At 27.3% G+C, this 12055-nt stretch overlaps 5 protein-coding genes across 8 annotated transcripts; 1 reads left to right on the top strand and 4 right to left on the bottom strand.

The window, feature by feature from the left end:
- Positions 1–267: 267 nt before the first annotated feature.
- On the bottom strand, positions 268–1188 carry LOC105254254 (the record flags this gene model as incomplete). The annotated part of the gene is made up of 3 exons (XM_020028435.1): positions 268–407; positions 711–839; positions 924–1188. Coding segments are annotated over 3 exons (525 nt in total), but the record flags the coding sequence as incomplete, so codon positions are not given.
- Positions 1189–1831: 643 nt separating this feature from the next.
- Positions 1832–3185, bottom strand: LOC105254249 (peflin). Its single transcript, XM_011262801.3, has 4 exons — positions 2966–3185; positions 2552–2726; positions 2153–2431; positions 1832–1938 (listed from the first exon to the last, which is right to left on the bottom strand). The coding sequence occupies exons 1-4, from the start codon at positions 2975–2977 to the stop codon at positions 1847–1849; spliced, it is 558 nt and encodes a 185-aa protein (XP_011261103.1). The 5' UTR covers positions 2978–3185; the 3' UTR covers positions 1832–1846.
- Positions 3186–3502: 317 nt separating this feature from the next.
- LOC105254252 (survival of motor neuron-related-splicing factor 30) lies at positions 3503–6211 on the top strand. 2 transcript variants are annotated; one of them, XM_025410250.1, is made up of 6 exons: positions 3503–3909; positions 4020–4243; positions 4759–4908; positions 5176–5181; positions 5533–5683; positions 5777–6211. In XM_025410250.1, exons 1-6 carry the CDS (start codon positions 3871–3873, stop codon positions 5918–5920), a joined length of 714 nt encoding a protein of 237 aa, XP_025266035.1. In that variant the 5' UTR covers positions 3503–3870; the 3' UTR covers positions 5921–6211. The 2 variants fall into 2 exon arrangements, with proteins under 2 accessions (XP_025266035.1, XP_011261106.1); XM_011262804.3 differs by lacking the exon at positions 5176–5181 and having other exon boundaries at positions 3505–3909.
- LOC105254250 (GDP-D-glucose phosphorylase 1) lies at positions 4991–7919 on the bottom strand. Of its 2 annotated transcripts, none has more exons than XM_011262803.3 (5): positions 7624–7919; positions 7284–7564; positions 7093–7195; positions 6703–7012; positions 4991–5215 (listed from the first exon to the last, which is right to left on the bottom strand). In XM_011262803.3, exons 1-5 carry the CDS (start codon positions 7828–7830, stop codon positions 5118–5120), a joined length of 999 nt encoding a protein of 332 aa, XP_011261105.1. In that variant the 5' UTR covers positions 7831–7919; the 3' UTR covers positions 4991–5117. The 2 variants fall into 2 exon arrangements, with proteins under 2 accessions (XP_011261105.1, XP_011261104.1); XM_011262802.3 differs by lacking the exon at positions 4991–5215 and adding an exon at positions 6397–6619 and having other exon boundaries at positions 7624–7918.
- Positions 7920–8253: 334 nt separating this feature from the next.
- LOC105254253 (probable DNA-directed RNA polymerase III subunit RPC6) lies at positions 8254–11804 on the bottom strand. 2 transcript variants are annotated; one of them, XM_025410266.1, is made up of 4 exons: positions 11617–11804; positions 8763–9384; positions 8503–8664; positions 8254–8437 (listed from the first exon to the last, which is right to left on the bottom strand). In XM_025410266.1, exons 1-4 carry the CDS (start codon positions 11700–11702, stop codon positions 8363–8365), a joined length of 945 nt encoding a protein of 314 aa, XP_025266051.1. In that variant the 5' UTR covers positions 11703–11804; the 3' UTR covers positions 8254–8362. The 2 variants fall into 2 exon arrangements, with proteins under 2 accessions (XP_025266051.1, XP_011261107.1); XM_011262805.3 differs by lacking the exon at positions 11617–11804 and adding an exon at positions 9733–10172.
- Between the last annotated feature and the right edge of the window lie 251 nt (positions 11805–12055).

The following is a 12055-nucleotide window of genomic DNA, read 5'->3' as shown; positions in this document are numbered from 1 at the left end:
ATTAACTATGATTCATAAGTTGAATTTCCATTAAAATCTTGCATAAAATTATAAAAAGATAAAAGTTTGTTAACTATTTAATTTTATATCTATTTCATTAATGTTCTTTGAATTTTAATGATTGAACATTTACGATTTTTTCTAAATTAAATTTTATATATCTAGAGAAAACAACTTATAAATATAAATTTGCACTTTTTATATAATATTAACATAATCAAAACAAATTTAAGAGACAGAAATATTTAAAAGATATATTTATTAATTTATTAAGACTTACAATGTAAGTTGATGCATAGTTTTTCGTATCATTAAGCAGCGTCCGTTACGTAATATAGATCCACAACAAGACCAATGGTCAACACCTGGATGTCCAATATGTCCATGACCACAACCTTTATATCCACCTTTGAAATGAAATATATTATTTTTATTTATTTCTCTAAAACTTTATATAGAATTTATTATAAAAATCGCCTTTATATATATATATATATATATATACATACACACACATACATACATAACACTTTATATTATAAAATCATTTTATGAAAGTATTATAAAAATATTGTTTTTATATTAGTTTTTATAGTTTCTTTTTTTAATTGATATATTTCAATACATATGTTATATATATATATATATATATATATATATATATATATATATAATTTAGAGATTACTTGATCAACGAAATTAATTCTTACCAGGCATAGTACCTCTACAGCCACAAATTATTTCCTTTTTGCCACCACTAGAACAGAATGTGCAGCAATGATAAATACCATTATGTGTAAGTTTTAAAGTTGATAGTCTTCCATTTTTGTACCAATGTTCTATAGTAAAATATAATACATATTATTTTCTATTAAAAAAATCTTCAATCACATCAATCAACAATCATATCAGGTACATCTTACCATCTTCTTTATCCATTGTCACACCTAATTTATTTAATCTTCTTATTATTATTCTAGCAAGTGTTAGTATTTCTATTTCAGAACCATCAGCAAGTAAATCATTTACTAAAGAAATAGCATCTAAAAGATGCCTCGCTTTTCGTAGTCGATCAAATTCTCGAATTCTTTCCTGGGCTTGTTTCGTATGAAGTAATAAAACTTTGTAATCTTGTAAATTTGAAACATCTGCATTATTATCAGAGTATCTATATAAAAAGAATTTAAAGTAAAAAATTATATAACAATAATAATTTTAAATATCTTATAAATATAAGGTAACTTATTACATGTAATAAGTTACTATAAAACATTAATTAAAATAATATAAATAAGTAAACAAGAAATTTGTTTAATACATGAATTGTTTCACTATCATTCTACATTCAATATATAAAAAATTGAGATATATTGTATATATTTTATGTTAAGCATTGTCATGTGATTTTTATAATACCTATCTTTTAAAAAATACCTTAATACATATACACATTATTACTTAAATATATGAATGTGTAAGAGATAAATGCATCTCTTATTGTCATTTGAGGTATTGATATATGATTAGAATCAGGATATGTAAATAGCGCTTCTTATATTTATTAACACAATGCTATTTCTTATTTTAAGGTCATATTACAATTAGACATAAATAAAAGCTTAAATCTGCTAAGCAAGTTCTCTAAAAGCTTAGAATATTTCTAAAAAATACAAATACATTTTTATAAATTTAAAAACCTATACACATAAACCTGTTAATTCTTATATTCCTTTATATTCTCAATTAAGATAATAGAATTATAGAAAAATAAAATTTGCAATGCAAGCTACAATAATAGTTGCATCAAGTGATAATTTAATTGTCTTGGTTGCTAAAATAATAAGTATTATATGCTGCAACTAAGAGCTACTCCCAAGAAATCTTCAAAATTAATGCTGATTGTTCCAGTTTGATCTGTATCTCTTGTTCTAAATGCCTCTGCAAAATGACGTTTTAATAAATCATTCCATACATATACATACACATATAAATAAATAAATAAATAAGTAAAAAAAAAAAAAATATATATATATATATATATATATATATATATAGAGAGAGAGAGAGAGAGAGAGAGAGAGAGAGAAAGAGACATACACTAATATACATAATGTTGTCTCTCTCTTCTACACACCTATAAATTCTAATTTACCTGTAAATCTTTGTATCTGAACACACAATACTATAAACTGATCAACAGTAATAGATTGATGACCACGAAGATCGCTCTTTTTTATAAGGAATTCAATAAACTCCGAACTAAGTCTATAACCCATTTGTGTTAAAGCTGCATTTAATTCACTTTCTTGTATACTGCCTGAATTATCATGATCAAAACCACGAAAAACACCAAGCCAAGCATTTATATAATTATAGAGAGCTTGGAATTCTGATACATTTATAGTGCCATTCTTTTCTTTATCAAACATACCTACAGATTAAATAAAATTCTTGCCATTATCTCTTTAATCAATTATTGCTTATAAAAAAACAATTGTTTAGAATTTGATTCTTATTAAATTATAAATATATATAAAATTTGGATGCATACCAATCATTAATTTGCATGCTATATCAGAGAAGGTGCCTCCTTGACCATTAGCTAATGCTGATTGTAATTCTTTAGCTGTTATTTGTCCACTTCCATCTTTATCCACCATGGAAAACCATTGATTAATATTCGGATTTATTCCAGATTGAGAATTAGTAGAACCATACATTGTATTCTTAAAAGAATAGAAAAAATAAATATAACTAAAGAGAGTCGTACATTTTCTTCGTACACATACACATTCACAGACAATTTATAATAAATAAAATAAAGATAAATGCCACAATTTCTTTATAATATTTATCTGTGCATTAAAATTAATTATGCACATATCAAGCAGTTCAATAATAACAAGTAAGATGATAAAGTTGCCATATTATTGCTATGTATATACGTGCAATTATTTATAATTACCGGATACGCCATGATTGACAAATTTTTTCAGACTGTCATCATGTAAAATTCTGTGTTACATTTGATTGAGTTATGCAATATTCACCAATTATCAACAGCATATACTTGAATCATCGACAAATAAAGATATTTTACTTAGGCGAGAGCACACAAATATATAAACAAATAGAGAAAAAATATGGCGAAACTTATTGGTACGTCATGATCTACAATAGATAACGGGTCTGTTCTTTTCAGCTGTACTGCTGCACTAGTGCAATAAGTTAGAAAGAGACAAACATACTTTCTTTCACTCTAACTAATTGCACTAGTGCAGCAGTGCAGCTGAACAGACCCAATGTAAGCCTTAAAAGATTGACCAATCAAGTCGAGTATTCTCTTCATACTTGACTGTGATTGGTCAATCTCTTAAGGCTCAAATTATCTATTGTAAACCCGGCCTAATTGAAATGTGATTGGTCAGCGTTTCAATCATATGACGTATCGTGTTCTCCCTTTTACCTTTCAACAATTCCATGAGTCTTGGAACGCAGTATAAGCACAATTAAGTCGCCATCTTGCAGAGTTTATCGCTTTAGCTATTTTTATAATTGATATTTCTGTTGATATCTTTCAATCGACATCCTTTATCGGCATCCTTTTTTTATCCATAATTATTTCTTTAAATTCTTTACTTTAATCACTATTCTGACATCCGTCCGTGTATTATGATATATTAAAAAAAAAGCTAGCAACATTGCATGTGGCAACACTGTTCGCATTTTGCACTTTAAACAAGGGCATTATCGAGAGGAAGTGTCGTGAGAGAAAATATCTTATACATATTTAGAAGGTGAAAGAAGAAGGCTGTGAAACGTAAAACGCTGTGGCTTCGAATAATCTGTTTCTCGCTCGAATCAAACATCATGGATGATTTGCAGAATTACAAGTTACAGCTCCAACAGGTAAACCTTGTTATTCTTTCTTAACCTCAATAGCGATTAATCAGATGCAAATGAGAGTCTTAATCTCGTTTACAGTATTTCTGCGTTAACTCGTATATTTTGTGTTTCAGGTGGAAGCAGCTCTCACGACAGATCCGAATAACGAGGAGTTGATAAAGCTGAAATTTGATTTGAAGGAAGTAATAAAGCTGACACATGATTTAATTAAGTCACAACAACAGGAAAAAAGACAAGCCAATGGCATGGATGCTAAAGATCCTATTTTGCTTGCAGTTCTGGCCAATAAATGGAAGGTCGGCGATCAATGTATGGCACCTTGGAGCGAAGACGGCAAGTGAGTACTCTATATGAATTTAATAATATAATTGCATTTTATTTTAATTTTGCATGGATAGTTTATAATGTATATCGCATTGTTATGGGAGCTGAACATTTTGTGAGCCATTACTAGAAACTGAAATATAAAAATATTGTTTAATAAAAAAAAAGTTTTGATAAAATTCTACAAATTCTTAGATAGTTAATTGGAAATTGTAAAGTTTTGGCAAAATTTTTTATTTTATTTTTTGAATTATTTATTTTTCAGTTAATATTGGATGGACTTCATTTTAAGAAAGTTTTAATTTGAATTTAAACTGCCAAGTTTTATTTAATGTTGAACATTAAAAAGTTGCAGAAAAGGCCCCAAGGGTGTTAAGCAAGTATTTATCTCTCTCATGGATAGACTTTCAAAATATACATATATTTTGATATATTAATATTTTGGCTAAAAAAAAGCTCAATAGCTATTTTAAAATAAAACTTGCGCAGCTTTCATTTTTTATATTATATTTTTGTAATATTTTACAGATATTATGAAGCAACCATAGACTCGATAAGCGAAGATGGAGTTGTAAACATAACATTCAATGAATATAAAAACACTGATGTCACCATGCTCAGTCAATTGAAATCTGTTGCTAAGAGGCCAGCATCAGACTGGGCAGATCAAAAATCAAAGTAAGTTATTTTTAATCAATGATATTCATAAATGTATCACTTACAGATTAATATTTTGTACAATTTTGCATGCATCTGCCTTATGAGAAACAAAAAAAATATAAGGCAATTACTAATCTTATAATTTTCCCCTTGTCCTTCTTTTCTGAATTGGCAACAATACTCCACGATTGATATGATATTTGGTCTGAAATTACTCGTTATTGCTCTCATCCTTTGCCTTTATCCTTTGATGTTATATGGTCTGTATGTATCATCGGGTTCCAGAAAAAGGTAACAAGAATTGTCCAATTGCTCTGGTACCATACTTTATAAAACAATTTAATAATTGATATAATTAGAAAAGAAAGGAATTGTATACGTATAATTAGTTATATATAAGTATTGTTTTACTATTTTATAAATATTGATTTATTGAAATAAGTATTAAATAAGCATTAAATTTTTAAAATTAATTATCAATAATAATAGCATGCACACATGTGAATTTTAACTTTATATTCATACATATATATGTACTTAATAGAAATGTTGATAGTAATGGTTTTATTTATTATTAATTACTTATAAAATTAGCTTATTTCCTATATTATTTATCCACATGATAGATTCATTCATTTACAGGAAGATGCAAGCAGCTGCAGTGGCAGGTACAGATCCAAACAAACAAAGAGAATATCTTAAGAAGAAGAAGCAGAGGAAATTACAGCGATTTAAGGAATTAGAAGAAGAACGTGAGTTAGAGAAAAACAAATGGTTAGCGTTTACCAATAAGGTATGTATAGTTGAAGAATTCATTTATATATTTATCTTGATTCATCTGACTTATTATAATAAAATATATCAATCTTGTAATTATTTTTCACAGTCTTCAAAAAAAGGCGTCATAAAGAAAAGTATCTTTGCAACACCAGAGAATGTGAATGGTCGCGTGGGAATTGGTACCTGTGGCGTTAGTGGTCGAGAAATGACGAAGTTTAGTAATGGAGAAAAATGGAGACGAGGAGCTTAAATAACTTAAATGTAAATAAATAGATTATTATCCTTATAACTTGGTGAGAGATAGAAGAGATTTTTGCAGAACTACTATTATATTAAATATTAAAAAGAGACTGCTGATTTTTCACGAAAGTTGGTATAGATCGAATCAATGCGCGCAATCGAAGAATGGCGATGATGTGCGCAAAGATGATAAATTTTGTTAATACCGACTCTGTAATTTCCGAAATAATTTCGGATTTTTTATCATAACACAAAATTAACTGCGATAAATGTGAATATCTTTTTAGATTAATGTTTCTGTTGGTATAATTTCTTTACAAACAAATCCATTAATATAAATAAATGTATATAAATTAATCCATGGAGTTAGTTAGTTTAATCCATGGAGAAAACAATATAAAATATTCATTTAATACATATTTTTTTTAATGAAACAAAAAAATTTATATACAATGTATACAACTAAAGAACATGGAAAATATTTCGATTAATCTTAATATACAGGTTTATTACAATGCAATATAAGAAAACTGAGGAAATTTATCATTCCATTATTCACTAAATTTTTAATATAGCTTTTATTTTCTTTTTATTTATTTCTCTAAAAAATATTTAAGTTTATCTTTTACTGACAAAAAATATTCATCTGTAATATCATTAAGAACATTGCTTACTTTATCCTCTGTAAGATTATTGTATATATTTTCATCTAAAAATTATATATATATATATGTCAATATTATTTCTATTCCAACAAAAATAATATATCGTAAACATAGATATTATTCTTACCCCTAATTGATAAATGCCCAAAAAGTTCACACACTGCAGGTATAAATGCAGTAGTATCTTTAATACCAGGAGACGGTTTTCTAGCCCAAATATAAATGCGTATATCATTATACAAATCATCATTAAGTCCTGATTTTGCTCGTGTAATGTATACATTGTGCGCCACTTGATGTGATTGTAAGTAATTCACTATAAGAAATGTTTGAGACACAAAATCCCGAATATTTTTAAAACTAGACAACTTAAGACAGAATCCTTTTGCTGGATAATTTATCAATAAGTATACATTGGATGTATAACTGCAAAGATCCTGACAAAAAAACAGACATCTGTAATGTATTGTAAATAAGTTTTTATAGTAAGTAAATAATTGTCAAATATATTAATTACAATGTATTCAAGAAGCATTTCATATTTCAAATAATATAAATGCCAGTGTAAATGATTAACAGATGCATGAGCGCATAAGCTATTAAAGATAGCCCTCAAAGACCTAAAGTGGAGAATGAAAAAAGAAAAATAAATAAATATCTGTTACATTAAATTTTGATAAATTTCTGATAATACAACACAATTATTACCATGAATTACTTAAAAGACATAATTCTGTTACTTTATAAAGACTATACTCTGTCATAATTTGTGGTAAACATTTTAAACGTTCTGTAAGAACTAAACAATGACCCTGTTCCAAAGGACTGGCATTAATTGCAATTATATCATTTGTGTCACCATTGCCTATATCAAATAATATTTCTTGTTGTGCTAGTTTAGTAAAATTAAAACCTATAGAATTAAAAGGTTGCAGCATAGATGTGACAGATTCTGGTGCACGTCTACATTGAGCTCTTTCTGGATTTAACTGAAATTACGATATTGTGCATTAGATGAAAATATTCTTCTTATAAATGTAGAGTATACCTGTGCAAGAAATCTATATTCTCCTTTCAATGATTTACTGCTCCTTATATTTAAAATATATCTGAATGCTTTAGCTTCTTCGGCTTGTTTCCAGGTTTGTTGCAAAATATTATCAAATTGAGACTCTTGTTCCTTATTTAACTTAATGATAATATTAAAATCTTTTGCATCATAAAAAAATGTGGGAATTTGCCTATGTGAAAGCATCTTGCAATCGTGTATAATTTATATTAAATCGCGCAAATTATTAAAATATATGTATGTACATACATCATTCAATCATTTCAGAAGCATGCTTTACACTGATATTACATGCATGCTAAAGTTTATCGAATATACCGATTGGCTGTCAGATGAAAAATTTCTAGAATATTTTAATAGTCTTCTAGAAATTTCGCATCTGAGCCAATCGCATGTCTCATATATTCTGTCACGTGATTGTAATATTGTAAACTTGATGCAAGGAATTTGACCAATTCGAAAATTTCTTTTTATTCTCCTATTATGAAAATATTTTACAAAATAAACATTTTATTGTTATTATTATGTTATTATACGTATGACAAATAATGAAAAAGATATAATCATTAGATTTATTTTATATATATTTATTAATATTTAATGTTTATTATTTTATGTGACACAAATCATGACAATATATATCATAATATACATTCATAATATACATAAAAAGATTAAATTAAAGTTAGTTTACATTATTTTTATTTTGAAAATAATTTTAATCTAACCATTCTCTGATGTATTGGCATTTTATAGGAGTAACTGGCCCATCATCAAAGCAATGCTTTCTCACCTGTGAAAAAAACATACAATAAGAAAAAAACGTAATAAATACGATATATTTATAATGTATCTTACTGGACACAAGCCACAAGGAGTTCTAATTAATCCAGGTGAAATGACTAAAGGCTCAATTGCTCGGTATAAATTACTTCCATCTCCTGCAAGTATTCGTTCGACCTTGCCATCATAAACTAATGTATTTAAAATCATTTCTATATTTGTTACAGATAATTTCACCTATAAATATAAGATTTTCTTTAGCTTTAATAAAGAAACAGAGATAGATAAATACATTTGATAATCAGAAAATGTTTTGATACATTTAAGAATATTACCTTACTTATTCCTAAATCTGAAATAAATTTCCATACATCCTTAGATGAAGCAAATGTCATGTTCCTTGCAGCAACAGGCCCAATATTACAATTTTTCGTTTTTTCTTTTTTTTGCTCCAAAAATCGATAACATTGTTGATTTAATACATCAACAAATTCCGTTTCGAAATCTTGATCTTGGTACCATGCACCACCAGTTATTGATTCATCAGGTTCTAAGTTATATAGCATATACACTTTTTTCTTACTTGCTGCTACAGATTTAACAACTTTAATGAACTTTTTGGTCTCCAAACTTTTCAGAATCTTTTTTAATTGAGTATGCATCAAATTAGATTTAAATCTTATATCTCGAGTCCATATTCCTTTATTCCCTGCTTCTTCAATAATCTTATATACTACTTTCTCTTCATTATCTGCACCCTTAACAATTTTTGTTGGATCTCTCAAACGATAGGAAAGCACTCCTGTTTGTTTATTATTATAAAGCTCAAAACATTCTTGCTTCAAGAGCTTATTTATAATTTGTGCCCTTTGATCTGGCCGTAAATCAGGGATCTCAATAGCTAAGTCCTTATCAGAAATACCTTTGTTGGGTCTCGCTTGTGCTAGAGCAATTATTCTATAAAAGATGCAAAATATGTATACAAAATAGATGATAAAAAAATAAGATTTATAAGCCTTATAAAAAATATATGATAAATTGAATAAATGACACCAATGATTGAAGCTAACTGCTTCATGTTCTTCAATTTATAATTTTATATAATAATCAATATTACAAACATAATTATTTAAAACAATTATGAGAAAAAGAAAATAATTTAATGCATTAATTTTATATTCAGCTGAAATTGCATATTTTACATCTTTGATATTCAAGATTATCAAAAAAATTAAACGCACTGATATTGTTATATTTTGATATAAAATTAAAAATATCTTTAATTAAGATGAGACGAATTTATACTTTTGCTCAATTGTTTCTAGCCCATCAAGATTTGTGTTTACATTTCGTTCTTGTAAGCCGCTGCCTTCCGCTTCCATTATAATATAAAATAATATTTACACTTCAAAGCATGAAATTTACGTTGATATAAACATTCGGTTAAGGTTAGGGCACCATGAAGAAGTATAGTGTATAGTATTAGGGCTGTGTACAGAAACATCATCCGAGTGCTCCAGGGTATCATTTTATCTTTGTTGTTCACTGAATGTTAAACAAGAATAAAATGATACCTAGTAAAGTCACTAGATTAACAAAGGACCGCAATTTTGATCTCAATAAGATAAGCTGGAGCAAAAATGGCGTCCGATAGGATAGATATAGGCTGCGATTGCTGCATTTCTCCACGCAACAACCTGGCATTTTTGATATTTTCTTCTTTTTCTGCGCAACAGAAGGAGTTTTCTCACCTCACACACAATAGGACAAAGGACAAACCAGGATCAAGATTAGAAAAATTGCACTTAATATAGATAGCTACACAAAGTGTGCACTATCTGCACTATGCGGTACTTTGTTAATCTAGTGACTTTACCCGCGAGAATGTCAAGGTTCGTTCGAACGCGTGACGCGCGTAAACATAATACACGCATGTATGTGCGCCAACAGCTCTTTTAAGAAAATACTCAGGACTGAAACAGTTTCACCAACTGGTCAATTGATGAGTTTTTTGTATCAGTGATTGGTAGAACTGTCTCATATATGAAATAGTTGAATTGAACTTTTTTGAAAAGTTATTCGTCGTTGTCGCGATATTAACGTCCGGAATAAGTGGAATATATTCGTAAGTTATATACAATTTTATTATTAATAAATAGTTGATTGCTCTCGAAATACGATACTCGATTATACGATAGGAATCAAAATTATAAATTATTACTTTGTTGCAATCTTTACGAGCAATGATTATTCTTCTATTTCTATTTCGTTTCTATCCTAATATATATGTGTACACACACACACACACACATTTAGAATTCTAATATAATAAATAAATATTCTCTCTGATATCATTTGATCTAAATATAATTTGATTCAGAATGCGCAATAAAACGATCGAATAAAAATCGGATAATTAACATAACGGAAATATATATTTTTAAAGTTATATACAAGTATATCTTAAAGTCACACACACACACACACACGTACACGTACACACGGATTAATTATTTATTAAACGATTAATATACTTCGTGAAGTTATTTCCATTTTTATTTGCAATTATGATCTTTAATAAAGATTTCTCATCATAATAAAAAAATTTTATATCGTTTATCAAAAGTTTAAATTAGATTTAAAAGTATATTATTGCCTCTTTTCGATAATAATTGATTATTTCACTGTACCTATTTCGTGAATAGCTATCATTACAGAGATCGCGTAGAGTTTGACAATGCAATAAAATTAATAATAAAATTCCAATAAAATTAAATACAAATTAATTATAATAATTAAATATAAATTTGTTTATAATTAACTTTTTCTACGTTGAGAAAAGTTTTTCGTTTCTTTTGGAATATCTTAAAGATTCTTTTAACTAAATTTTACAAAATATATAACTATTAAATTTATAGTATTTAATATTTAGAAATAAATAGATAATATTTCATTTTTATATAGATTAAGTATACGATATTATTTATTAAAAGAACTAATATATCTTTTATGGATCTTTTTGTTAAGTTAATTATTTAGATCTACGATTGTTTTACTGCATTTCAATCCGAATTATATATTTAAATGATCGAAAAATAAAACGATAATAAAATAATAAGCAATATATATCTATTTTAAAAATAGTGTATATAAATAATAAATAATAAATAATTTTTATAAATTACTCACCGCATGTCTCTGGCTGCTTCAGGCTCTCTCCCTGCTTTCTGACTGTCCGATACTTTTTCAGATGTCCTTTTCTTTTGTTGTTTCATCCTTTGTTGTTTCCTCGTAGCAGTCACGTATTCACTCGCGAACAAACAATTATATTTCAGTTAATTATATTTCAGTCATATACAGAAACGATCGCGAGACACTTTGCACGGCACTCCCGATCGCAAAATAATCATACGAGATACGTATTTTTATAATATTATTATTATTTTATTATTATTGCAAGAGAGGAACACAAAAATTACAATAATTCGCTCGATTTTTAAACGAAGCCAAAATCATGCACCATTCGATTCTTACACTAATTAACTATTTCTATTTGTTGATGTATAATATATGCATAATAACGCGAATCATAAGATTAAAATATTAAAGTAATGTAAATTGATGATAC

The sequence above is a fragment of the Camponotus floridanus genome, unplaced genomic scaffold (genome assembly GCF_003227725.1).
Source record: "Camponotus floridanus strain SB8 unplaced genomic scaffold, Cflo_v7.5 scaffold30, whole genome shotgun sequence".
Taxonomy (NCBI): domain Eukaryota; kingdom Metazoa; phylum Arthropoda; class Insecta; order Hymenoptera; family Formicidae; genus Camponotus; species Camponotus floridanus.
This window is presented reverse-complemented; position numbering and strand designations above follow the sequence as displayed.

What these genes read in the sequence shown, in the direction of transcription:
- LOC105254252 (XM_025410250.1), top strand. Translation starts at nt 3,871, where the DNA reads ATGGATGATTTGCAGAATTACAAGTTACAGCTCCAACAG. An exon ending in CCTTGGAGCGAAGACGGCAA is followed by an intron (nt 4,244 to 4,758) that starts GTGAGTACTCTA and finishes AATATTTTACAG; the next exon opens with ATATTATGAAGCAACCATAG. An exon ending in GGTTAGCGTTTACCAATAAG is followed by an intron (nt 5,684 to 5,776) that starts GTATGTATAGTT and finishes TATTTTTCACAG; the next exon opens with TCTTCAAAAAAAGGCGTCAT.
- LOC105254253 (XM_025410266.1), bottom strand. Translation starts at nt 11,702, where the DNA reads ATGAAACAACAAAAGAAAAGGACATCTGAAAAAGTATCGGACAGTCAG. An exon ending in CAGATTTAGGAATAAGTAAG is followed by an intron (nt 8,665 to 8,762) that starts GTAATATTCTTA and finishes TTATATTTATAG; the next exon opens with GTGAAATTATCTGTAACAAA. An exon ending in CTCCTTGTGGCTTGTGTCCA is followed by an intron (nt 8,438 to 8,502) that starts GTAAGATACATT and finishes TTTTTTTCACAG; the next exon opens with GTGAGAAAGCATTGCTTTGA.
- LOC105254250 (XM_011262802.3), bottom strand. Translation starts at nt 7,830, where the DNA reads ATGCTTTCACATAGGCAAATTCCCACATTTTTTTATGATGCAAAAGAT. An exon ending in AATATAGATTTCTTGCACAG is followed by an intron (nt 7,565 to 7,623) that starts GTATACTCTACA and finishes TCGTAATTTCAG; the next exon opens with TTAAATCCAGAAAGAGCTCA. An exon ending in TGTCTTTTAAGTAATTCATG is followed by an intron (nt 7,196 to 7,283) that starts GTAATAATTGTG and finishes TCTCCACTTTAG; the next exon opens with GTCTTTGAGGGCTATCTTTA.
- LOC105254249 (XM_011262801.3), bottom strand. An exon ending in AGCATGCAAATTAATGATTG is followed by an intron (nt 2,432 to 2,551) that starts GTATGCATCCAA and finishes TTTAATCTGTAG; the next exon opens with GTATGTTTGATAAAGAAAAG. An exon ending in TCAGATACAAAGATTTACAG is followed by an intron (nt 1,939 to 2,152) that starts GTAAATTAGAAT and finishes GTCATTTTGCAG; the next exon opens with AGGCATTTAGAACAAGAGAT.